Source organism: Eubalaena glacialis, chromosome 3, assembly GCF_028564815.1.
Source record: "Eubalaena glacialis isolate mEubGla1 chromosome 3, mEubGla1.1.hap2.+ XY, whole genome shotgun sequence".
In the NCBI taxonomy this organism is placed as follows: Eukaryota; Metazoa; Chordata; class Mammalia; order Artiodactyla; family Balaenidae; genus Eubalaena; species Eubalaena glacialis.
Genome location: NC_083718.1, coordinates 28,765,056 through 28,791,706, shown reverse-complemented (window position 1 = coordinate 28,791,706; position 26,651 = coordinate 28,765,056). Strand labels below are relative to the sequence as shown.

The 26,651-nt window shown below is 33.7% G+C and overlaps 1 protein-coding gene across 1 annotated transcript in view; it reads right to left on the bottom strand.

The window, feature by feature from the left end:
- The window catches only part of AKT3 (AKT serine/threonine kinase 3), a 332,652-nt gene that overhangs the window by 81,897 nt on the left and 224,104 nt on the right, over positions 1 to 26,651 (bottom strand). The window contains exons 10-12 of the mRNA XM_061187389.1: positions 23,593 to 23,721; positions 10,992 to 11,206; positions 4,364 to 4,451 (exon numbers count right to left, since the gene is read on the bottom strand). Coding sequence (XP_061043372.1) covers positions 4,364 to 4,451; positions 10,992 to 11,206; positions 23,593 to 23,721 — 432 coding nt within the window. The remainder of the gene's footprint in view (positions 1 to 4,363; positions 4,452 to 10,991; positions 11,207 to 23,592; positions 23,722 to 26,651) is intronic.

The window sequence follows — 26,651 nt, the reverse complement described above, 5'->3', positions numbered from 1 at the left end:
TATCCTCCCTCTTAAACTTTTGCCCACTAATTTTAACATTCATTGGTGAATCTTGCATACAGCAATTTTTACTCTGGTGTTTTAATGGTAATTTTCTATTTCCCTGATTCCTTCTACATTTATTAACTGGAATTCACCTATAATGAAGACATGTCTCTTCTCAATATTTTATCTATTTGTTCAATCATTAATTTCTGCAGTATAGACTCATGGATATGTATCTTATTTTTTTGGTCATATACAATATTTGTTTTGTTACTGAAATTGTTCCAGCTTTCACCACTGGGAATTATTTAAGGTTGGCTCCTGTGTCCTACAAACATGCACCTTTTTCCATCTACGTTTTTTAATTTTCTGGTACCACAAAATTCCTTGGGCTCTTCTTTCATTTTCCCCATCCCAGCTGTGGGATCAGCTACTTCTCCAAATAAACTTGGTTCTTTTTACTGGAGAATGACATTTAGTAATGAAGATTTAGGTGCTAGATGTGATTAACGTCATATTTAATGGTAAAAAATGTTTTCTCCCTAAGATTAGGAACAAAGCCAGGATGTCAACTCTCATCATTTCTATTCCACTTTGTAGAAAGGTCCTAGACAATATAATAAGGCAAAAGAAAGAAATAAAATACGTGCAGATTGAAAATGAAGTAAAACTTTTTATTTATAGAAGATATGATCATCTATTTAGATAACCCTAAGTCATGTACAAAAAAAGCTACTAAAACTAATAGCTTGTAGGATACAGGTCAATATACAAAAATCAATCCTATTTCTCCTGGTAGCAAACAATATGGAAATGAAATTTAAAAATACCATCTACATCAGAAGACATGAAATACTTATGGATAAATTTAACAAAATATGGGTAAGAACTAAACACTGGAAATTATGAAACATTACTAAGAGTAATTAAAGAAGACCTAAATAAATGGAGACGTATAGCATGTTCAAATGCCAATTCTTCCCAAATTTTTCTATAAATTGAACATAATCTCACAGAAAATCCCAGCAGACTTTTTTGTAGACATTGACAAACTGAGTATAAATCTTATATAGAAATTTAACTAGATTAATTCATATTATAAAATATCCTACCAGAGAATCCTAAAGCTTGAAGACACTTCAAAGATCATAATTTTATGTGGGAGTAAAACAGCTTGTCCATTTCCACACAAGAGGGAAGAAGCAGATCCAGGATGAGTATTTCCACCTTCCAGTATCAAGTTCTTTAGAGTGGTACATCATGATACTTGTAATTAAGATTAATTCACTTTTAACTTTGCCTAGGAAGAGATTTAGCTTTCCCCTAAAGATACCAGGATCTTTACATGTGCCTTCATCTCTAGGTTTGCCACAATATATAGAAAAATGGCCAATAATCATGTAATAAATCTATAAAAAAAGTAAATGTCCCAAAGCACATTAGTAAAACTGTAATAAAAAAATACCTGATCTTGGGGCTTCCCTGGTGGCGCAGTGGTTGAGAATCTGCCTGCCAATGCAGGGGACACGGGTTCGAGCCCTGGTCTGGGAGGATCCCACATGCCGCGGAGCAACTAGGCCCGTGAGCCACAATTACTGAGCCTGCGCGTCTGGAGCCTGTGCTCCGCAACAAGAGAGGCCGCGATAATGAGAGGCCCGTGCACCGTGATGAAGAGTGGCCCCCACGTGCCACAACTCGAGAAAGCCCTCGCACAGAAACAAAGACCCAACACAGCCATAAATAAAAAAAAAAAAACAAAACAAAAAACCTGATCTTAGAGATGAATTAACCTTTTATGAATAAGTTACGTGTTTTAAAGACATAGGACCCCTTAAAAATGTTTGAAAACACTAGAATTACAAATGAATTCATTAAAATAGCTACTGGCATTAGCATTCCTATAATTAATTCCTTATTTGTTAGTGATACAATACAAACCCAAATAAAACCAATCGTATTTTCACATCCTTTTAGGAGTCTCAAAATTTAAGCATGCTGCTATGACGCTGTTCTTCAGGTGTGTGAAGATGGCTGAAAACATTAGTACCTCTTCTGACATCCAGGATACTACCCACACCCCCAGAGTAAACCTGTAGCAGACGTAAATGAGTGTAGAAACTTTGTGATTTTTGTGGTTGCGCTTCTTTATGCAAGATAGTTAACATCTTTGCTCAAATTAAGTAGCAACTATTTTTATCAACATACTAACAATTTAAACTCATTTCTTCACACATATCATCCAAAGCTGTGCTTTGGCAGCTCCTTCTCCTACCCTACTTGCTGGCTTCTCCAGTTCCATTCACCACAAGGGAGCTGCCTGGGTAGACGTCTTAATAGTATCTTCACTCTGGGCATGTTGAGCCCAGTGGAACAGTGACAGGATAAGCCTTGCTTCTTCACTGTGTGCTAGGTGGGTTCTCAGAGCGTTCTCTAGGTGATGCCAAACTACAATTTAACATGAAAAGCTGCATGCTGATGATGAAATCTTTGTAGCATATCTTACTCTCTGAACAGGACTGAAGAAAGTCCATGTTTTGCCCCTTCTTTAAGGTTAGCAGTGCCATACTGGTGCTCCACATTTGTCTCTTAAAGAAATTTTTCTTTCTGTCATATTTTGTTGTTGGTGGTTGTGGTGGAATCCTCCTTGGACAGGGTATGTCAAAGGAATATTTAGCTGTGGCTTACAACTTTGCCAAAGAAAACCTCTGACCATATATTATTTCTAGGAGACATGCCAAGATCTTGATACTTTTCAGATTTCTTTTTCAGGTTCTTTTTTATTTTGAATTTTATTTTATTTATTTTTTTATACAGCAGGTTCTTATTAGTTATCTATTTTATACATATTAGTGCATATATGTCAAGCCCAGTCTCCCAATTTCAGGTTCTTTTATAGTGTACTGACATGATAAACAGTACATAGTGCATTAGGGGCTATATATGGATGCAACTCATAAAGAATATCATCAGTGTTATAAAGTGGATGTATACCTGTCTACATGAAGTTAATAAACACTGAGGAAACTTAAGAATGGTCACAAGCTTCTTATAAGATTTAAGAAGGATCCAATACTTGCCTCAGTGCTTTATACATGGTAGAAACTCAAAAGTTTTTTTTTTTTTTAACATCTTTATTGGAGCATAATTGCTTCACGATGGTGTGCTAGTTTCTGCTCTATAACAAAGTGAATCAGCTATACATATACATATAACCCCATATCTCCTCTCTCTTGCGTCTCCCTCCCACCCTCCCTATCCCACCCCTCTAGGTGGTCACAAAGCACCGAGCTGAAGAGATGTAAGTTTAATTGAAGTGAAGTTTGAGTAGAGGTATCGTAACATAGTGCAACTATTTTAAACACCGAGTTACAGGAAATGCTTACAAAATCACCACACTCCCTATTACTGCAACAGAATACAAAAATGAAGTACTTGTCTCACTTCCTCATAACTCATATGATATCACTCTATCTTTAGGGATTAATAGAGAAGAATATTTGGCACAAAATAGACACTACATAAATGTTGACTGATATAAGTTTTAGAGAAAAATATGGAAACCTGGAATAAATTGAAATGGAAGGACTAACTACACAAAATGACTAGATAAAAATTCTAAGCAAATGCTGAACTACATAAAAATTTCATAGTAAGATTTTTATATGAGCATTTGAAAATCAAAATATAAAAATCAGTGTCTGTACTAACAATATCTGAAGTAGTAAAAATAAAATTTAAAAAAATTTAAAGATAGAACAAACACAATAATTTCCTGTTCCTAAACTTAAGTAAACACTGCAGTATTAAAAACAAGTACTAAGCAGATTACAGTAAAAATAAAACCATATAATTTGTAGCATCCATTCTCTGGGTCTTTAAGTTCTGTTTCAAATAACAGAGATGTTCCGAAGAAGACAAATAAATTTATTACTTTGTTAAATATTAAAACTAAATTGCTTTAAATTCCTTTTAAAATAAGAAATTGTGTAAATAAATATGAAGAGTTCACTTTAAAATGAAAGGCATAGAGACAAAGTTTTAAAATTATGATTGTTTTGCTAGTTAGTTTTCCTGAAGAATAACATAACATTGTTGCCTTTATTTTTTATGAATTAAGGAAATGATGAGAAGCAAACTAACAAATTATTGGGATAAAAAAGGAAAATTGTTTGATCACATTGAATAAAATTTCAAAATGCATTTCGGGAGTCAAAACTTTCAAGAAAATTTTGTGCTAAGAAGTCCTATATTCAATTAAATGACTAAGTAAAAATGAAAAATATAATTACATCATTAACTTTTATTCACTTAAAAATTTTTTTCCTGTAAATTCATTTTAACCAAAATATATAAACACTATGCCATGAAGATAACCTACCTTTTTATCATACACATCTTGCCAGTTTACTCCAGAAAAGAAACTGTGTCTCATAATTTCTTTTGCATCATCTGGTCCTCCACCAAGGCTGTGAGGACAGAAATAAAATTAAATGAGTATAAAACGTTTACGTAAGCTGAATGCATAACTACAAAGTTTTTGTGAAATGTAATTTTCTGTGTGTAAATAGTTCTTGTGATAAATAGCCATAAAAATAAAATGCTTTTGTTGTAAGATCTAATTTTCCTAATATGCTATTAATAAGAACTAGCCTCAGGACAGTATGGTATTTGAAAAGAGCATAGGCTTTGGAGACAAACCGAAACAGGCAACCGGCTCGGAAATTTATGAGATATATGACAATAAAAAAGTTGCTCAATCTCAGTTTTCTCATCTGTATAGTGGGATTAATAATACCAGCCTGGTGGATTATTGCAAGGGTTAGAAATAACATAAGTACCTAGCACAATAAATGGTAGCTATTGTGAATTCTATAAACCAAATATATTTTAGAATGACTTTAGTCAAAATGCACCCTTGTTAACAAATTCTGAAAAGACTAGATAATTACTTAGAAAAAACAATTTGGAGAGGATTGCTAACAGACAGAAACTCATGGACTATTTTCATATTTCAAATGAATTTTCACAGAAGTGATAAATTTAATCTATGAAATATCACTGCAATGTAATATGCTATGTAAGTTTCAATATAAATTAAAAATTTAAAAATACTCCCACCCCATCTTTGAAGGTACTGTTATTCAACCGATACCTGACACAATCTGAAATTCAGGTGCTTTCTAGCTTTCTCAGTTTCATATAGTGCCTACTAGTCACTATGAAGAAAGGATGAGAGAAAAAGAAAAAAACAGAGAAGGAAGTAAGGTGGGAGGGAAAGAGGAAAAAGAGAAAAAAAGAAAGGACAGGGAAAGAAAAGAGGAAAGGAAAGGAAATCTATTTAAATCTGAATTTGATACAGCAAGTTTTATTTGATGTTACTCATCGTTAGGAATGATGTGTGCTGGTAAATGCTTAACAATAAGCTCTCTGAGGGAAATTATGCATATACAATATAATGCATTTTATATATATTATTATTTTTACTGATACAAGATGTGTGGAAGTAAATCATTATATAGTATTTCTAACCTCAAAATATATAAGCAAAATAGATAAGTAACCTCAAAAGCATAGATAAGAGTAAAATTTAACATTATTAAAGAGTGATGAGTTTTGAGTATTTTTTACCTGTGATTTTAATGTTCCTGATTTAACTGTAAGTTTATATAATTTAATTTTTAATAATGACTGTATTCAACAACCAGCTCACAAAATTTTTTAAATTTAACAATTGGCTATTCTAAGCTGGTACATTTCAACTCCCAACACAACACTGAGTAGGAAGAAACGCAAATAGGTCATAGAAAACAAACAATTATACAATTTTAATGAATTCTGGTTATTATTAGGTATAAGAAATACATGACTGGGAAGAATCCAGGATCCTCTGACACACTGTCAGAATGGAAAACAAAACAATTAGCTGATATCTGAATATCTGTAGTGATGATCTTATAGTTCCCACTATCTAGGTCTCCTATCTCAAGATTCATACAGAATAAACTACACTCCTGATATGGAACTTTTAGATTGGATCAGATCATAATAGTTGCATGCATATTTGCAACTTTCAGACTGGCAAATCTATATTTAGTTAACACTCGGCACTTGACTCCCTGGCCTCACTCTTTTTCATTCTATTTCAAGTTGTATATGTCTCTCTCCTGGTAGAATGCAAATTCTTTGGAGGGGAGAGTTCAGTACTGGATTATCCAAAAAGCGTTTTAAAGCTTGTGCTTAGGGAGCCAGAAAAGCAGAAACACCAAAACACAGGCTTCTGAAAAGAATTATTCAACATTTCAAAGTATGCATTAAAGTAGTATGCACAGGAAAAATCAGCAGTTCATTGTATTTTCTTACATTTATGTTATTGTTTATTTCCATACTGTTTTCAATCTTAATTATATATATGAGATGATGGATGAGGTAGGAGTTGGAATGGAGAACCGTAATCATTTTTGTAATTAAAAGGTTTTAATTCAGCTTCAGTTTTTCATTTTTATGTCACCCCTCAATTCTCTAGCAATAGTTTGGCATTGGACATAGCCAGCATTTAATCTATATTTATCAAATACATATAAAATTAAAGTATCGGCCATGAATGCTATACAAAGACTAAGAATATAATCTTAGGCTGCCATTTTAGAAGTTGGTAGAGATTCTTTAACACAAGCTTCTTCAAAGTGTGAAACTGTCAAAAATTTCAACGTCAATGACTCCCTAATACACAATTTAAAACTTCAAAATTATATCAAAATATGATTTACATTAAGATATTTTTGTCTAAGAATACCAAATTCCCATATCAGAAAGCCAAACTAAAATCCTCAGCTACTATGGATTCTTCATAACTAGAAACAACATCTAATTCACATTTTCCTTGTGTTATTGAATGCAACATGAGGTCATGCTTTTCCTACAAAATTTGCATAGGAGGCTAAAGGAGATACTAATAGAATAATCATAAAGTAATGAAGAATAAGAAATAAAAGCAAGATGAGAGCTGACTCTTTGATAGAACTGATAGCAATTCGGTAAAGAGTATCAGAGAAATTCAGGCAGTATTTAAAATAGTTGAATAGGAATAATAAAGAGGTATACTATAGTGCTGTCTTTGAGTACGTTTCCAAAGACTTTTCAGGGTCCTTTGTTGGCTCTTTCTCTTCTTTCTACCTCTTAAATTTTGACATTTCCCAAGACTCTGTCCTAGGCTGCCTTCTGTTTATATTCTACTCTTTTCACTATTCTCATGGCTCCAGCTACCTCCTAGATATCTACAGATCCCAAATCCAAATATTCAGTTTTGTGTTTCTTTTTTTTAAATTAATTTTTATTGGAGTATAGTTGCTTTACAATGTTGTGTTAGTTTCTTCTGTACAGCAAAGTGAATCAGTTATACGTACACATATGTCCCCTCTTTTTTAGATTTCCTTCCCATTTAGGTCACACAAAGCATTGACTAGAGTTCCCTGTGCTATACAGTAGGTTCTCATTAGTTATCTCTTTTATACATAGTAGTGTATATATGTCAATCCCAATCTCCCAATTCATCCCACTCCATCCTTCCACCCTTGGTATCCATAAGTTTGTGGATACCAAATCTGTGTCTTTATTTCTGCTTTGCAAATAAGTTCATCTTTGCTGGGAAAACTGGACAGCTACATGTGAAAGAATGAAATTAGAACACTCCCTAACACCATACACAAAAATAAACTCAAAATGGATTAAAGACCTAAATGTCAGGATGGACAGTATAAAACTCTTAGAGGAAAACATAGGCAGAACACTCCTTGACATAAATTGCAGCAAGATCTTTTCTGACCCACCTCCTAGAGTAATGAAAATAAAAACAAAAATAAATAAATGGGACCTAATGAAACTTAAAATCTTTTGTACAGCAAAGGAAACCATAAGCAAAACGAAAAGACAACCCTCAGAATGGGAGAAAATATTTGCAAATGAAGCAACGGACAAAGGATTAATCTCCAAAATATACAAACAGCTCATGCAGCTCAGTATCAAAAAAACAAACAACCCAATGAAAAAATGGGCGGAAGACCTAAATAGACATTTCTCTAAAGAAGACATACAGATGGCCAACAAACACATGAAAAGATGCTCAACATGACTAATTATTAGAGAAATGCAAATCAAAACTACGATGAGGTATCACCTCACACCGGTCAGAATGGCCATCATCAAAAAATCTACAAACAATAAATGCTGGAGAGGAGGTGGAGAAAAGGGAACCCTCCTACACTATTGGTGGGAATGTAAACTGGTACAGCCACTATGGAGAACCGTATGGAGGTTCCTTAAAAAACTAAAAATAGAACTACCATATGACCCAGCAATCCCACTCCTGGACATATACCCAGAGAAAATCAGTTATTGTGTTTCTATTAAGCACTGGTACTATTTTCAGCTGCCTGCTTGACATCTAGGTTTTCTATAGAAACCTCAGACTCGGTATAGCAAAACTAATATCAACATCCACCCCATCAAGCCTCCTCCTTTGCCTGTACTCCTTCTCTGTTAATAATAACTCCATTCTCCAAACTAGTCATCCAAGTTGGAAACCTCAGAGGCATCCTGACTCCTTCCCCTTCCTCACCATTTCTATTTAATCATTCACAAAGTTCTATTTAGCACTCTTTACTACTGCTTTAGGAAGGACTCCATCTCTTATCTGGACAATTCCATATGTATTCTTAATTACTCTGCCTATCTGCCCCTGGCCCTTCACTGTTCTAATCTATCCATGACAAAGCTTCCTGAGTTACCTTTTCATAACACAGACCTGATTACACCATCCCTTACTTTTAATAATTCAGTGGCTTCTCATCCCCTTCTGAATAAAGATTAAATATTTTCTAAGAAAGATAAGGTCCTTACAATCTAACATATCGGCTTCATCTGCCAATGTTACCCAACTCATATTCTACACTCCAGTTGCTGAACTTCTCAAATGCCATGTTCATTTGCAATTCTAGCTGTTATTTACATGTAAAATTCTCTTCATGAAAGCCACTGCAAATTCCAACTCCTTCATGAGCCAGCTCAAGTGTTCCAATCCCCTTAACAGCTAATAATTTCAAAAGCATTTGTATGTAGTTTAACCTGAGCATCTGTGAATATATGTTTTGTGCCCCACATTATTCTATGAACAACTAGAGCAGAGATTATCCATCTTATTCATCCTTGCATTCCCAATATTTTAATGTAGCAGTGGAGGGGCTTGACATATCTACCTTAAAAGGAAATAACAGATAGTTAAAAATACCACATCTTCTCTTTAGACAATATCAACCTCTGGGTAGACAAAACTTTAAAAGTTGTCCTACATACCAGGCCACTAACATTCTAGAAATTTACCTCACGTGTATTCAACAATTATTAAGTACCTACTACGTGCTATCCCCAGGGGGTGGGGTGTGGGTGGAGGGTGGGAAATGACAATAAAAAAATGAATGAGACATAGACATGAAAACCAGAAGGAGTCAGAAAAAGATGGGTTAAAAATTCACTGCCCTTGAAATCTAAGGCAAATATTAGATCCAAAACTCAACTAGATAAAATTGAAATCCTAGCTCTATATAAAGATTATCTATTGCCACGTACCACTTGTTACAATAGTTGTGAAACAATCACATCAAATGGAATACATTTTAAAACCTAAACTAAGAAAACGGTGCACTGTAAAGAAGATACAAGAGAAATATCAAATAGGCACGTATAAACTTGATTTCTAGTCTTGTTCTACACGAGTTTTCTGTGAGAACTAGGATAAATCACTTAACCCTCCCTGGGTCTCATTTTCTCCTCAATCAAATGGAAATGAGAATAATATCTATCCTACCTACTCCACAGGCTACTAAAAAGCAAGGGAAAAAAGATGTGCAAATGCCCTGACAAAGAACACAAAATCACTTTATAAATATAAGGTAAGGTTTCAGTTACTAGAATTATGAAACATGTTTGAATGGTTCTTCACAAAGCAAAAAGATGGTACCTCTTTTATTATGTTTGCTTATTTCTGCTGAAGGTAAAATCATGTTCCTCACAAATTTAAAAGCTAGAAGTATGTGATGGAAACCGTCTCTAAGGTAGACAAAGCCCACAATTTAAAATCCATTTACTCCTTCACTCATTAATTCAGTCTGTCAACAAATACATACTGAGCATCAACCATAAACAGAACATTAACAAAAATTATGTGAGGTGTTACGGAAGATTAAACAATATATGAAATGGCCTACCCTTAAGACGCTTAAGGTCTAAGAGATTTTCAGAGACAAACTGATATGCATATATATCTACTGGAACAAAGAATATACACATGTATATACAAACACATATATTAAGGGACATTTTAAAATTAATAGTCATTTCATGTATGACTTATAAAATGTATGTGTAAATAAATATATAAACATGAACAATGAATACTACAGCTCATTAAGCAAAGAGCTGTAGGATTCTTCAGGTCATAGCTGTAGCTACAAAAATAGAAATACAAAGTATACAAAGACATTTTTGCCATTAGTCCTTTCAGCCATGCGTGGAAAAGAATTATCTTCAAAGACAAACAAAAAAGGTAGTTAGATATGTTAACATACATACATGTGGGAGGAGAGTACAGAGACAGTTCTATCTGTTTTATAATGTAAATCAGCAGAAATATAAAGCCCAGAGACTGAAAGAAAAACAGGGATCCTCCTATCCCCACAATAGCAAGCACCATGGCAATTAAGAAACTGTTTGTTCATAAAACTCTCAAAATCTTTATGTGGTAAAATCTGTATAAAACTTCCAAGTTAGGAAAGAGTTGAGGAAATTTTTTAAATGTTCTATATTATGCAGTTAAAAATAAGTCAGTGTCTCAGTGGGAAGATGTCTACACCAAATACATTGCTTCTTGGAGTTAGTTATATTTGAATTAATTTCCATATCACAATTCCTAACCACATTCATCAGTAACTCACTGTGTGTTATTTGCGGCTTACCGTTTATTTGGATCCTTTATCAAGAGCCCTGAAAGCAATGATTTTGCATCTGAAGAGAGTGTTCGAGGAAATTTAATGTCTTCCATTAGAATTAGTTCAAAAAGTTTCTCATGATCCTGGTTGTAGAAAGGTAACCTCCCGCACATCATTTCATACATGACAACCCCAAGGCCCCACCAATCCACGGCTCGGCCATAGTCATTATCTTCTAACACCTAAAAGTGAAACCAGTAAAAGATCAATTTTTACATGTTAGCTTTTAAAGCATTATTTATAAAACATAAGATTTTTACATAACCTAGGTAGGCTATTCTGAGATCTTGACATTTAAATTATGAAGCATCCTACAAAAGATATAAATCACACCAAATATGTGAAATGTTCAATATATATCCAGAAATGACTGGGTACCAAAAAAGGTATTGCAACAGATTCTAAGTAAATGAATATATGAGTGCCCTAAGGATCAAATGAAAACTATTTGCATATTTTCACTTAGGCCTACTTAATTTTTCATTCTGGTTCCACTAACATGGACTTTAAGTAACAACTTAGAGCTAAACTGTGCTGATTATAGAGAACATAATGTGTCTACCACATTCTTGCACTGAGAAGAACCAACTACTACAAATCAAACAGTGAAAGATAGGAGTAAACAAATGCAATGTACTAGAGAAGAGTCCAGGGCATGACAACCATGAAAATAAATATAAAAACTTTTGGAGGCCCCTACATGTTTAAACTCTTTCAGGAAATATTTAAGCAACAGAGTGAATATAAAGATTTACTGTTTGGGTTGTAATAACCTTTGGTATCCAAAGTTTAAGTACCTCACAACAATTTCTATTAAACACAAACAATAAAAATTATGGACTCAATATTTGTAGGGTATATGACCTTAAATTTATTTCCCCAAACACATTACATGTAAAATAAATTTAGTAAGAAACAATATGCAAGTATAAGTTAGGCTATGTTAGAGCAACCTCTTCAAACTGAAACATGATGACGTGCCATTTGTCCCAGAAAGGTAAAATTTGATTTACCTTTCTACTGCATATGTTCCTCATCCAACGGAATTTTCTTTATCTATTTGGATCTTTCAATATTTTATTTTAAGATACTATATTTGAATAATCTTAAAGCTTACTTTATCTGATCCTCTTAGCTTTGGGATAAACAGATCAAGAAAACCATATACATGAAATTAATCAATCAAAAAAAATCTTATAATTGATGACATTAGAGAGAATTTGGTACAGAACAAAGTAGTACTCATGTTCTAAACTTTCTTAGAGTTAAGTAAGTATGTTGTTGAAGATTACGTCTATGTGACTTTTATTTAAAATTTAACTAATAATTTCGTAAAATGCACATAATATTTTTGACAGCTACACTATGATTGCTATAAATACTATGAAAGGCACTTTGGTAGACAGGGTATTTAAAGGTGGAAAATGTAATTTTAAGAAAAAAACTATGTTATCTAAAGATCTATTTAGTAGTGTTTTCAAATGCTACGAAAAGATTTTTTTTCTTCCAGTTTTACCAAGACATAATTGACATACAGCTTGATACCTGATATACAGCATTGTATAAGTTTAAGGTGTACAGCATAATGATTTAACTTACATACATCATGAAATGTTTACTACAATAAGTTTAATGAACATCTATCATCTCATATAGAAACAGAATTAAAGAATTAGAAAAAAATTTTTTCCTTGTGATGAGAACTCTTAGGGTTTACTCTCTTAACAACTTTCATATGTAACGTACAGCATGTTAACCATATTTATCATATTGTACATTACATCCCTAGTATTAATTCAATTTTATCATTGTTTTGTGGCTAAAGACAACTAGAAACTGCATTGGCAATATATAAACATAAGTCCAGTTTCTACATTTTTCCAAAACCCTTTTGTAAATAACAAAGTAAGCAAGACGTTTTTGGGGAAAACAATAAATTCTAGTTTCTATCTTTAGCCAAAAATATTTAAAATTTCTACTTGTTTGAAATGAGTAATGTGAGAACATATAGAAAACAAGAAACAACTTGAAGAGGAAGGAATTCTACTTGTGTACTTAAAGGAAATGCTGTATATATAATTTTTAAATACCAGTGACTTTTGTATCTCTCCCACATCCAATTAGTAGAATGTACTGTTCGTAGGCCTTTATCTAATAGATGCAAGATTTTACCTAATAACAAATTTTTTTAAATATAAGTAACCTTTTACTGCATTCCTACAACAGCAACAAAACAGTGGTACATACAATAAAGAGCCAAATGTGGCTTTTAACCTCTTTTTTCATAAAACCATAAAAAGCATAAAAGCTGGATTAACTGCCTCCCGAACCCACATTTCACCAGCCGGGTTCTCATCCCCAGCTGGCAAAACTGGCAATCCTTTATTTTTGTTTAAATACCTGGTTTGCAGCCAGAAGGGAAAGTGAGTACATAAAAAAACGGTTTTATTTTTGAAGAGAAATAAGCAACTGAAAAATAAAACTGCATTGTAAAAAAATCTGCTCGATAAAATAAAATATATTTTATTTAGCTTTGTAAAATGAACACTGATTCTCAAGATATGTGGTTTTGCTTTTGAACATACGAGCTTTAATTGAAATATACATACATAATGCTACAATTAGAACTGTTTGTTGTATTACTTTGTACTGAACAAATCTGACGTAATGTATTATCTTACTGACATGTAAAACTTAGGCAATGTTGAGGAGAAAATACCCGAACAACTCAGCCAGGCCTCTTTATCTAAGAGTCTTTGCTATCAATTAAAAACAAAGATTTCTGTTCAACTCCTACCTCAAGACAGCTGGAAGATGAAATACACAAGAAATAAAAATAAAAGTGATTATAATATTCTACATGTGGCTATATAATAAAAAACATGTTACCACTGTTCATACAACGGCTTTTCTCTCTCCTTATATCTAAATTATTTCAAAATACAATACTTTGAAATAATGTAGAAATTCCAGAGTGAAATTAAAATCCACAGCCTAGTAATATATAAAATTTACATTCTTTAACCTAAGAGTTGCAATTCCTTCTGGTTACCTCTGACGATTTTTTTTCCTTAGCAAAAAGGCTAATTTACTTCATGGTTATCATGAGGGCTGATCCAACCAGTAGGATAAATGGTAATGTAGAGGTACAACAATGATAAGTTACATTTCAACTCCATTAAAATGCAATTTATCATATAATCTAGATATAAATGCAGGTCAAAACCTGCTCCTAAAGAAATAATCCACTGAAAGACTTATCCTGAAGAATTAAACTAAAGACAGTGTCTCTTTTTCATGAAATCAATGTCACTAATGTTTAAACTAAAATCAAGTTTAAATATGAATGCAGACATTTAGTATTTCCTTCTACACCTACTGTCCTCTGTAACCATAGATATAGCTTCACTTTATAAGCACATTTAACACAAATGCCCAAACAGAGATAAAGAACAAGTGGGGATTTGGAACACTAAAAGAATGTAAATGTTAAAAAATGACAAGGGGGCATATCAATAAACACCCCAACAGAGCACAAGCTCTAGGAAAAAAGGCTTAGTTTCAATGTTTCCACTAGAAGCCAGAGATTGCTTCACTTTATGATATAATAAAATCTAAGACTCAAGGAAGTCACAGCAGGTTATCAATTACTATTAAATGTTCTGGTAATATTTGATTAATATTTGATAACATTTAATGTAGATACTTCTACTCATCAAAACCCAGATGAGTTTAAAAAATCACCATGAACAGCTCTTGAATGGTTACTAATTTCAAAGAATGACATTAAATAATAAATTATATATTTTAAAATAATACCATAAATTAAAGTTCCCAATGTAAATATTTGGCTACTGGGTACTTTCAAAAAACATATTCATTTCAATATTCTTTTCCCAATTAAGATTTACTGGGAAGCTGAAGGAACACCTTTCTCAGCTTGTTCGCCAGGCCACACAATGCACTCAAGGCAAGCAGTTATGAGGAGGCTATGTATGCCCTGGAGTGGTTTACTGCTCAATCAATAATCCTGACAGAACAGATGGGGGAAAAAATTAAACATCTAAACAAACTGTCTATACACCTATGTTGTGAAACTAAACTGCGAACTTGGATGAACCAATTTACCGCTAATTCAAACAAATTTTTTTCTGGTAACCTTATATTTCAGGTAACTTATATGTGTGTTTTATATATAAACACACATTTATATACTTTATAATTTACAGAAATCCTTTAATATTCCTAACATCACAGGAACTGGCTAAAAAAATGAACTACAAATCTTCTAATTCAGATTCTAAAATGTATTGCAGCTTCAGTAGAACTATATATTTCATAAGAATTATGAATTCCATGGTTTATTGGTATTTTCTTCACAAATATATACTTTATATCCAGTTTTCAACCGCTCTAATGATTCTAAAGAGACTGAAACTGTAAGTGCCATTTGTTCTGAATTAAGATGCTGTAAGCTTTATGGCTACCTCCTAGCATGCAGACACAAGTACTTGCATGCAGCTAACATCGTACTTTCAAAAGCATTCTCTGCCTAGAACAGGCAACATTCCTGATAAGGAGAAAAGCTAAATGGATACAATACTGGTGATTAAATCATACGCATATCTTCCCAGAGATTTCTATACTTCCTTTTTATCCTGAAGCAACAAACAATATGGGATTCTAAGAAACTGGGTCTTTGTAACCAATGTAAAAATGGCCATTGTAAAACACTATAGGTAATCACTAGTGTTCCCAGTTAGGGTTAGTTTTGTATATGTTCTTATGTTGCAGAGAATTTAAAATTAAACTCTGTGCTTAAATTAGGATCATTCCAAAGGACTGAATGCAAATATTCTGATTGTTAAAACCAAAAGACTATATAACACTGAAAAGAACTTTAGGTGAAAAATAGCTACTATAAGAATTGACAGAACTCTAGGGAAGTAAAAGCTGCTACTTATAAATGTTGAGAGACATTAACATTGAACTAAAAATATCATTTTTGTTCATACTTAAACAATATCCAATTTGGGGACAAAATGAGATTTTTTTTTACTATGAAATTCTTTTTAATTGAAATATAGTTGATTTACAATGTTGTGTTAGTTTCAGGTATATAGCAAAATGGGATGGTTTTTAATATTATCCAGAAACAGTATGAACAGTCAGCCAACTCATGACAGAATTTCTTAAATATAAATTCTAACTATAAAGCAGACAACTTCTGTCTGAACTAATCACTGTGCTCATTTACTTAATTTTCCCCTTAATATTGGTGATGAGACCTTTTTAGAACCATCAGGAAGATGAAGGTTTTCAAAAACACCTCAAGAGGATAATTGTTAAATGAATCATTAACAATTAAATAAAATATTAGGAATGTATACAGTTTTGGGAAAGTTACTAAAATAATTTTTAATTTTTACAAAAAGCTTAGAATTTGAGATTTAGTTTCATAATCTGTTAGAACCAGTAGAATTTTGTCCAAGGGTACGCAAAATGCAACTATGTGTGCTACTATTTTTATCTACAGATGAAATGTACAAACATATATAACTTTGACCTCATTCATTTATTTTAAGATCCCCTAAAGATAATATTGATAGAGCCCATAAAATTGTCTTTTTCATTTATTCTTTGTTGTATTTAAAATAAATAAATAAAATTCCATTTAGTACTCTTAAATCGAGTTTGGTTCTAACTACTCCCACCATGTACACTACCCTCCATACTACCAACTACCTTCACCCTTAATTTACATGATTCTCTCAACCCATTCTGAAGAAGTTATTGTATACTTTTGGCCTTTCATTTACATAGAATTTAATTTCCATTTGTGCTATTATCTATATAGAATCACAATGACTTTAAGCAAATCTTTGTATCAAAATAGTTATCAAGGACTTCCCTGGTGGCGCAGTGGTTAAGAATCCGACTGCCAACTCAGGGGACATGGGTTCAAGCCCTGGTCTGGGAAGATCCCACATGCCGCGGAGCAACTAAGCCCGTGCACCACAACTACTAAGCCTGCACTCTAGAGCCCGCATGCCACAACTACTGAAGCCCGCGCGCCTAGAGCCCGTGCTCTGCAACAAGACAAGTCACTGCAATGAGAAGCCCGCGCACCGCAACGAAGAGTAGCCCCCGATAGCCACAGCTAGAGAAAGCCCGTGCGCAGCAATGAAGACCCAACGCAGCCAAAAATAAATAAATAAAATAAATAAATTTAAAAAATAGTTATCAAAATATTCTTGTCTATTTCAGATATTGTCAAAATACATGTTATAAAAGATATTAAAGCTAGTAGACTTCAAAAGAAAAGTGAATAAAATACCAAGTAAATGTTTTCCAAAAATGAGGTTCTGAAAACTAGGAATACATCAAAAAATCCATTTTCAGCCACTGAAAAACATAGTATTTTACACATATGAAATAAAATTATATACACTTTTTTCCTGAACAGCAACCACCACTAGATACTATGCATTTTCCAACAATCAAGTCATTTTTTGCAATCTTTTTGTTAGTTCTAACTTGATTATCAAATAATTTTTATTTTTACACTATTACAGAAGTGCATTTCTCTAGGTTTCCAAAACCACCTTATTCAACCTTCCCCATCTGTCACCATCTGCTTCTTTTTAGCATGTACTTTTTGTGTGATCACATAAGCGTGTGAAAAATAACTAACATTCAGATGATTATCTGCTGGTACATTTGAGGACTGGGCATAATAAAAGTGAACTGCCAAAACGTACTTAACACTTTTAATTTTGTTGGGTCTTGCATGTAAGCTACATTTGATTTTCAAACTGTTTTACAGTTGGAAAGTTGATCAGGTACTGCTAACTCAAGAGCAAAGCTGAGACTCTAAATAATTAGCACTGCATAAAAGGATGGTTTGGATTCAATGAGAGCCAAGTCAAATAATAAAATTTAACAGTAAGATTTTATATGTGATTTCTAATTTCTTTATAATTTCTAGGCATGAAAATATAGTAAAGATTATGAAAACAAAATCCCCTCAAAATATCTTATAGTCCATAATAAATGGCAGGTCAAATTTATTTCCTTCTAATACAAGAAAGAGCAAAAACACTTTAAAACTATATATACTAATGCATTTTTAGAGATGTAGCACACTAAATGTATAGTTTATATGCCTGCTAGGACTGTATCTCTGCAACCTCTTTTAAAAAAGACACGATTTTTTTTCCCTTTAATAATAAAGGTCTATAATTCTTCATCAAAAGAAGAGAACAAATACTTTAAAAATACCCTTTTTTCAACAAATGGCATTTTTATACTATAAAACTTTTCTTTTCCTGGTGGTCTTTGCCACAAGAAAAAACTTAAGTTCATTTAAAACTAAAGTTTATTTTAAAATCAGCTATGAGCCTGAGATATAGTACAGTTAATATATCAGCTTTGAACCGATTTCTAACAGTCTTTTTGAAGTATCTTTTAAATACCCTTCAACCGTCTTTAAGCAGCAAAGCATTCCTACCAGATTAAAACAGTTTAGGGACGTCCCTGGCGGTCCAGTGGTTAGGACTCTGTGCTTCCACTGCAGTGGGCACGAGTTCGATCCCTGGTCGGAGAACTAACATCCCCCATGCCGTGCAGTGCGGCCAAAAAAAAAAAAAAAAACAGAAAAAAAACCAAAAGAAAACAAAAAACAGTTTAAAAGGTAACGGATGCCACTGCTAGATGAATGATAGGTTGCAGAAAGATCTCTCCATAATGGGTAAACAAGTCTTCTATAAGAAGAGGAGAAGGGAAAATATTGACAATGAGCCCTTCAAAAGAGAAGCAGTGCTCAGGCACATATTCCAAGTCTGATAAGCAGCTACTAATCAAGAAAAGTCTGGCATTAATAATGGTATGAACTAGAAATTTCAAGGTTCAAAGAAAGTGAGAGATACCATCTGAAGTAAAGGGAAGAGGCTAGTTTCGGCTCTTGCCAATCCCTCTCTAACTCTGACCATCTATATATCTGATCACATTATTGCCCTGCTCTTAGTTCAAAAGTGATTTTTCCTTGTCCATGAGATCAAATCTAAACTCTTTTGCATTCTGATCCCGATCTATGTGTCCAGCCTCCTCTCAGTCTGCTCCCTCTTTACTGTCACCAGACCCTCCCACCACCCTTCCTTTTCCTTTCACCACGCTGTACATAATTCTAGTAAAGCAATTATTTTCTTGCACAGTGATGATTATTTTACATATCCTATCACCTTAGTAAATATAGCAAGCTACCTGAGGACAAAAAACATTTCTTACGATCTTTGTATTCCCAGCACCTAAAAGAATGCATGATACCTAATAAATATTCAATAAATATTTCTTTAATGAATGAATGAGTGCTCTTCAGTGAAATGGTCCATATCAGAGACCAGAAAAAAGGACTTAAATTCTTGTTTTTAAAAGTAAGAGTATAGGGGCTTCCCTGGTGGCGCAGTGGTTGAGAATCTGCCTGCCAATGCAGGGGACACGGGTTCGAGCCCTGGTCTGGGAAGATCCCACATGCCGCGGAGCAACTAGGCCCGTGAGCCACAACTACTGAGCCTGCGCGTCTGGAGCCTGTGCTCCGCAACAAGAGAGGCCGCGATAGTGAGAGGCCCGCGCACCGCGATGAAGAGTGGCCCCCGCTTGCCGCAACTGGAGAAAGCCCTCGCACAGAAACGAAGACCCAACACAGCCAAAAATAAAATTAAATTAAAAAAATAAAAAATAAAAAAAAAGTAAGAGTATAACACAAAGTTACCCTGATTTAACAAAATGCAGTGTTGGACACAAATACTTAGAGTATAAAAACATAACTGCATGAGAAGTTAGTTGTTTCAAGATTTGTCATCCTCAGATAGTAACCACAATGCTCACTCTCCCCTGTAAAAACAAGGTGTCAAGATTTTAATTATGAATCAACATCTATCAGCCATGGGGTATATAAACTTCTTTTAAAGACCAGACTTCTGCAACATTTTTTTTAAAAGGTATACAGAAAGGTTTTCTTACGTGTCTTTAAAAAGAAATTGACAATTCCTTGTGAATTGTAAACTTTCTATTTAGAAACAATTGGACTCTTCTTGCATTAAATTCTTGGTTTTGTTCTTCAGTTGATGACATTTGCATATAAAACAATATCTTTGTTTCTTAGGAGATCATCTGCTTCTGAAATGAGATGTATTTATCTTCTACAGAAATAATTTCCCCTAATCATGACACAACTAATTTTGTTATTCTAAATATGGGATATCATCAGCCATAGTAAATGTATAGCAAGGGCAATTGGAACTCCAGAGAAACAAAGATTTTGTTTTTCATGACATTCACAAAAACAATCCTATTCTAGAAAACGTAATCTTGTATTTGAATAAACAAGAAACAACATTTCTAAACTTTTACCTAATTCAGCTACAAAAATGGAAAATTTTAAACTCCAGATTTCATAACAGAAAAAATGTTATTTTTGGCAGCCCTCGATAAAATAATATTTGGAAATTTACTGTGAAAAATACTGCTAATATTTCAAATTACTAGCATTTATTTACAGTAACTCAACATTCTTGAAATGTAAATTTAATCTCTAACTGAAAAGAACTATTGTAATAATAAACTGGCATTAGTTACTATATGTACAGGAATGCTAGTATCATTCTGAATGTATTCTTATTTCTTAATTCTTTTGATTACCTTTTGCTGTTGAGCATTTACAAAGCATCTATTTTAAAATTGACAATTATTTACATCTATAAGTGGCCTTGAAATAGTGACTGTTTTGAGCGATGATGTATGTGGTTAAAAAAGTAAAAATAGGCTTTATAAGATGAACCTAGTTAGAATCCTAATTCTATCTCCACCACCTCCTAGCTGTGTACAGTAAGTCCCCTACATACGAACAAGTTCCGTTCCGAGAGTGTGTTCGTAAGTCCAACTTGTTCGTAAGTCCAACAAAGTTAGCTTAGGTACCCAACTAACACAATTGGCTACATAGTACTGTACTGTAATAGGTTTACAATAGTTTTCACACAAATAATACATACAAAATAAACAAACACAAAAAATAAAGAAAAAATTTTAATCTTACAGTACAGTACCTTGAAAAGTACAGTAGTACAGTCCAACAGGTGGCATACAGGGGCTGGCATCGAGTGAACAGGCAAGAAGAGTTACTGACTGCAGAAGGGAGAGGAGGTGGGAGATGGTAGAGCTGAAGGGTTGTTAGCAATAGGAGACGGAGGGCAAGCTGCAATTTCACTCACACCTGACGTTGATGGAACACGTGTTCGCATCTTTGAAAGTTCGCAACTTGAAGATTCGTACGTAGGGGACTTACTGTACAGATTACATTAGAAAAATTCTGATCCTCAGTTCCCTCACCTTTAAAAAAACAGGTTTTCTATCACAAAAGGTTATTCCAAATATGCAATGTACATATATAGCATGTGGCACATAATACATGTTCAATAAATAGTTATCTCCATCCATCAAAGATTAATGCCTCCCTATTTGGCTCTAGCCACACTAACCTTGTTGGAGTTTGAGGGAAGAACTGAACTTGTTCTGCCTCACAGTTTTTATACTAGCTGCTCTCTGTGTTTGGAAAGCTCTTCCCGTCTATTTTTACAATAGTTGCCTCTTAGCATTCAGGTCTCTGATTAAACCTCTCTTTCCCTGAACATTCTATCTGTAGAAGATTATATTTTCCAAAGACAGCTGTAACAGTATCTCCCATCTCACATGTAGAAGATTATATTTTCCAAAGACAGCTGTAACAGTATCTCCCATCTCACATGCTCTTTTACAATGCAGAGGTGGGGTCTATGTCACTACCCCTTAAATATGTGTAGGCTCAGGAATGCTAAAACAATAAGCATATGACAGAAATGATGTGCAGTTCCTGAAACAAAGCCATAAAAGGGGATTCACGAGAAATGTTCATAGCAGCATTATCAGCCAAAACCTGGAAGCAACCCAAATGTCCATCAGCTGCTGAATGGATAAATAAAATGTGTTTATGTTCATACAATAGAATATTATTTGGCCATAAAAAGGAATGAAGTACCAATAACATGCTGAAGCATGGATGAATCTTGAAAACATACTAAGTAAAAGAAGCCAGACACAAGAGGCCACATATTGTATGATTCCATTTATATGAAATGTCCAGAACAAGCACATCTATAGAGACAGAAAGTAGATTAGTAGTTGTCTGGGACGAGGGGAGATAGGGGAGGAACTAATGTGTATGGGGTTTCTTTGTTGTAGTGATGAAAATATTCTGGAATTAGACAGTGGTGATGATTGCACAACTTTGAACATACTAAAAACCACTACTGTGCACTTTAAAAGGCGGAATTTATGGTATGTGATAACAAAATTTTAAAAAATATACTATGAAGAGAAATTTTCAAAAAACAAATGAAACATTTCTTCATGGTTTGCTAGGTTTTAAAAAAATGCAAGCAGTTTCTAGTTCCCTAGGACGTTCACTTTTAGAACCCACAGCCAAAATAGTCTGGCTACCCTGAAGCCACCAGTATGAGGAAACCAGGCCACCAGGCTTTTGAGAGCCCTGTAAGGTACCACTTGAGAGCCAGCATTAACTGTCAGACACAGAAAGAGGGGAGCTTCCAGATTCCAGCCTCCAGCCAGAGTCACCCCCTGCCATGCCCCATGTACCATGGAGCAGTCATTCCTGCTGTCCTGACTCAGAAACTTCAATCACATAAAACGGTTAGGTTTTGCAATGGTCTGTTTTGTAGTAATAGTAATGAGAACACACTACCTAACACATCCACCACACCACAACCTCCCTTTGTCTAGCTTCTTTTCCTTCATGACACATCTTCATCGCATGACATTGTTATATATCTATTTTTATTCTGTCTCCCTCCACCAGAAGTGAGTTCCCTAAGAGCAGGGTCCTTTGTGTCTTGTTCGTATAAACGCACCACCCAGAAAAACACCCAGTATATAGTAGATGAATAATATATAATTGTTTGAATAAACAAATTAATGAATTAGTATGGAATCCTCAGCATGGGGAGGGCACTAGTTGAAGCTTGCTTTGGTTTGGCATGATTTCCAAAATATAGCTACTGTCATATCATTAACTCTCCCAATGAAATACTTCCCAATAATTAAGTATGAAAACCCGCAATATTACAAATACAAATTATCACTGTTTGTTTGTTCCTAAGGAAAATCCAAGATGGTTTATAAAACTGTTCACATTCTTGCTGTAGTCATTCAATTATTCTATTTTAATAAATGAAATAAAATAGGCATAATCAAGAAATAAAACACACATGGCCAAGAAATAAAAATGGGCTTTATTGTAGTTACCAGTATCCTTGTACTTATATAGTTTATAAAGCTTAACTTATATATACTTTTGCCCTAGAATACCATGTTGAACAAGTGGAGCAAAACAGATTTGATTCATGTTGAAATCCAGGTCAAAGTAGTAGACACTGCTATTTTTTTAATGCTTAAATGGTTTACTTTGCAAAACATTATATCAGTGTTATTTTTTTCTATGAATGGAAACATAGCCTACCTCTGGTGCCAGATATTCTGGTGTACCACAGAACGTCTTCATGGTGGCTGCATCTGTGATCCCTTCTTTGCAAAGTCCAAAATCTGTAATTTTTATGTGGCCATCTTTATCCAGCATCAAATTCTCCAACTGTGTAGTAAGAAAGATAACATAATTTGTTCTATAGTCTTCAAAAATAGGAAAATACTGTTTTGAAAAATAACTGAATGTTGAGTAAGATATTTTGGAAAGAGGACACAGAGTTAATAGAACTTTTCAGTACTGACAAACCCTGTAGCTTCCTAACTCATGTGTAAAAAGAAACATTTGATCAAATACTTCACAATAATAAATCGATTTTTAAACCCATAGGAGTAAGAGCCGTTATTGCATAAGTTCTGAGAAGTAAAGCCTAATTAACTTCCCAAAGCAAACATCAATCCTCTTTTTTCCTGTTTAAAATAAATTGTGATCTCAACAATCCCAAAGAGACAAGCATCTTCTTCTGGATATATGCAGATGGTTTTCAACCATTTCTCTTAGAGTCTAGTGCTACTATAAAATATTCACTTACAGAAATGTTTCTTTGGTGGTGGTTATAAATCAAACCTAAATCTTGTTTTGTAAGGTAAGGCAATATCCTCTCTCGCAGTTCTTTGTAATAAAGAACTACCAACCCTTTTACACATAAAAAGAATATGAAAGTCAAACATTCAACAGTAAATGAAAACATATAGCACAGGTATTATAAAGTTGGAATCTCTTTGAATCCATTAATACAAAAAGAACAATCTTGAAGATGTAACCAAATAGTAAGATCATCTGCCTCAAGCGAAAATTATGAAATGCGAGGGGGAAAAGAGTTTGTGCAAAGCCAATGCAATTAAAAATAGTAACAATAATTGATCTTTTTCTTCTAATTTGAACCTAAAGTTACAATTATCATCATGCAGAGATACATGTGAGTTCTGAGTTGTAACCTTATAGTCTTACATATAGATGGGGCCCCTAATCTTGCTCAGTCATATAGATATAACCTAAAGGAATATACAGAAATGCATTCACAAAAAACACATGTGAAAAAAAATAGTAGCAGGATGAATGATAATTAACTTACTTAAGGAGTAGATCATTATTCTACTCCTTAACATGATGATGTATGAAAGTGCCTACCCAAACTCTAAGTCAGTATCAAATTCAAAACAGAACTCCATATAAGAACATAAACAGACAACAATCATATAAAATGTGATGATGTTATACTCTGTCATATTATCCAATGTCTTATAAACCAGAAACTAAATACAGCTAAGCAAGCTGTGCTCAGTGAAGGAAAGCTCAGAGTACACATAAGTCCTTAAGTATAGAACTTAAATGTGCTACCCAACTGAACTCAACGCTCAATACGTTTCATGCACTGCATAGACTTGAGAGAAGTGAGTCTGTTTTTGACTTGTCTACAGAGAGCTGAATGAACCTTAAATATATTGCTAAACCTTTCAAAAATGAAAGTTCTCTTATTTTATCTAAATTCAGAGAGATTGCATCTTCCTCATGATTCTCTACTAACTGGAACCCCAAAATCAAACCCAATTTGCACAAATGGCAGTAAGTCCTAAATACGGAAACCAATCAGAAACGTCAAGAATCTCTACTTCTCTTTCTACCTTGAAAACCCTTCTCTTCTTCCTGCTTCTGATTTTCTCCCCTTTTTCCTTCTCTTTCAAACAACACTCTCTTCTTCCTCCTGCTCCTACCTTGCCATAACAAGAAAGAGAAATATACACTGGAGTGTGTTGTTTTCTTAACTTTTAAAAATACGCTTATTGTTCTAACATATGAATATATCATAACATATAAAAACAAAACCAAATTAAGTTCTTAAAATACTATAATATCTTTTATAATACACAAAAATTCTTATAAAAACATCAAATAATACATAATAATATTGAATAAAATGTATTTGGTGTATATTATGTCAATTCACTTTATGTGCTTTACATGCAAAGTGAAACATGATAGTATGCGCTAATGTGCTAATTCTCCACATTTTGACGAGACTATTTTGAAGTGGATAGATACAGACGTATCAAAACATATAAATACTGTTTTTAATATCAATAAGTACATATATTTTTAAAAATCCTGATTCATACCTAATTCTCTAATCTCATATCTCATTTCCAAGATACCAAGGGTTGAGGGATGAGGAATGAAATGAGATGCAGGGACAGGGTTTGAGTGAAGAATAGGAACAGAATGAAAGTGACCAAGAGTCCCAGTTTACCTAGAACTGAGGGGGTTTCCCAGGATGCAAGACTTTAAAGTTCTACAACTGGGGAAGTTCTAGGCAAAACAGGACAGTTGATCATTCTACTTGTTTTATAAATCAGCTTAATTACAATGATATAGTCAAAAATAAGGTCAGCCTACGGGATGACTGTGAGAGATGGGGTAAAGGTCACCATAATGGGGATAAGGTAGCATATTGCATAGGAGGCAGTAGAGGGCAATGTGCATAAGATTATGGAGTCAAGTCAGAGAACTTAAACGTAAATTCAAGTTTTATCTCTTACTGTGTAACCTTGTGCGTGCTATTGACATCTATGTGCCTCAACTTCATCTATAACACAGAGGTAAATAACAGTAACAATTCCAATGTGATTGTTCTGAGAATTAAATGAGATACTGAATGTAGAACTTAATCAATAAATGTATTGATCATTTATTAAACATGGAGAGTTTAATGGCTGATTTATAATTTATCAAAATGGTGTGTGCTCTTCTATACAAGAGCAAAGTTCAGAAATGGAACCCTATAAAACACTTTTGTCAGCTCGGTGACTTCATTAAAAACACTTTTTAATATGCAACGATTTCTTTTGAAGAAACAACAAAAATATTTTACAATTTTTGAGCCAGTTATTTTATAATAGTGTCCACCTTCTTCTATCAATTATTTTTCTTCTCTCACCATCCTGAAATGTCATTTTGCTGAGCATGAATGACAAAAACAACTTGTCCATCAGTATGAACAACAGTCAGAGATACATCACCTTAAAAAAATGATATCCCCA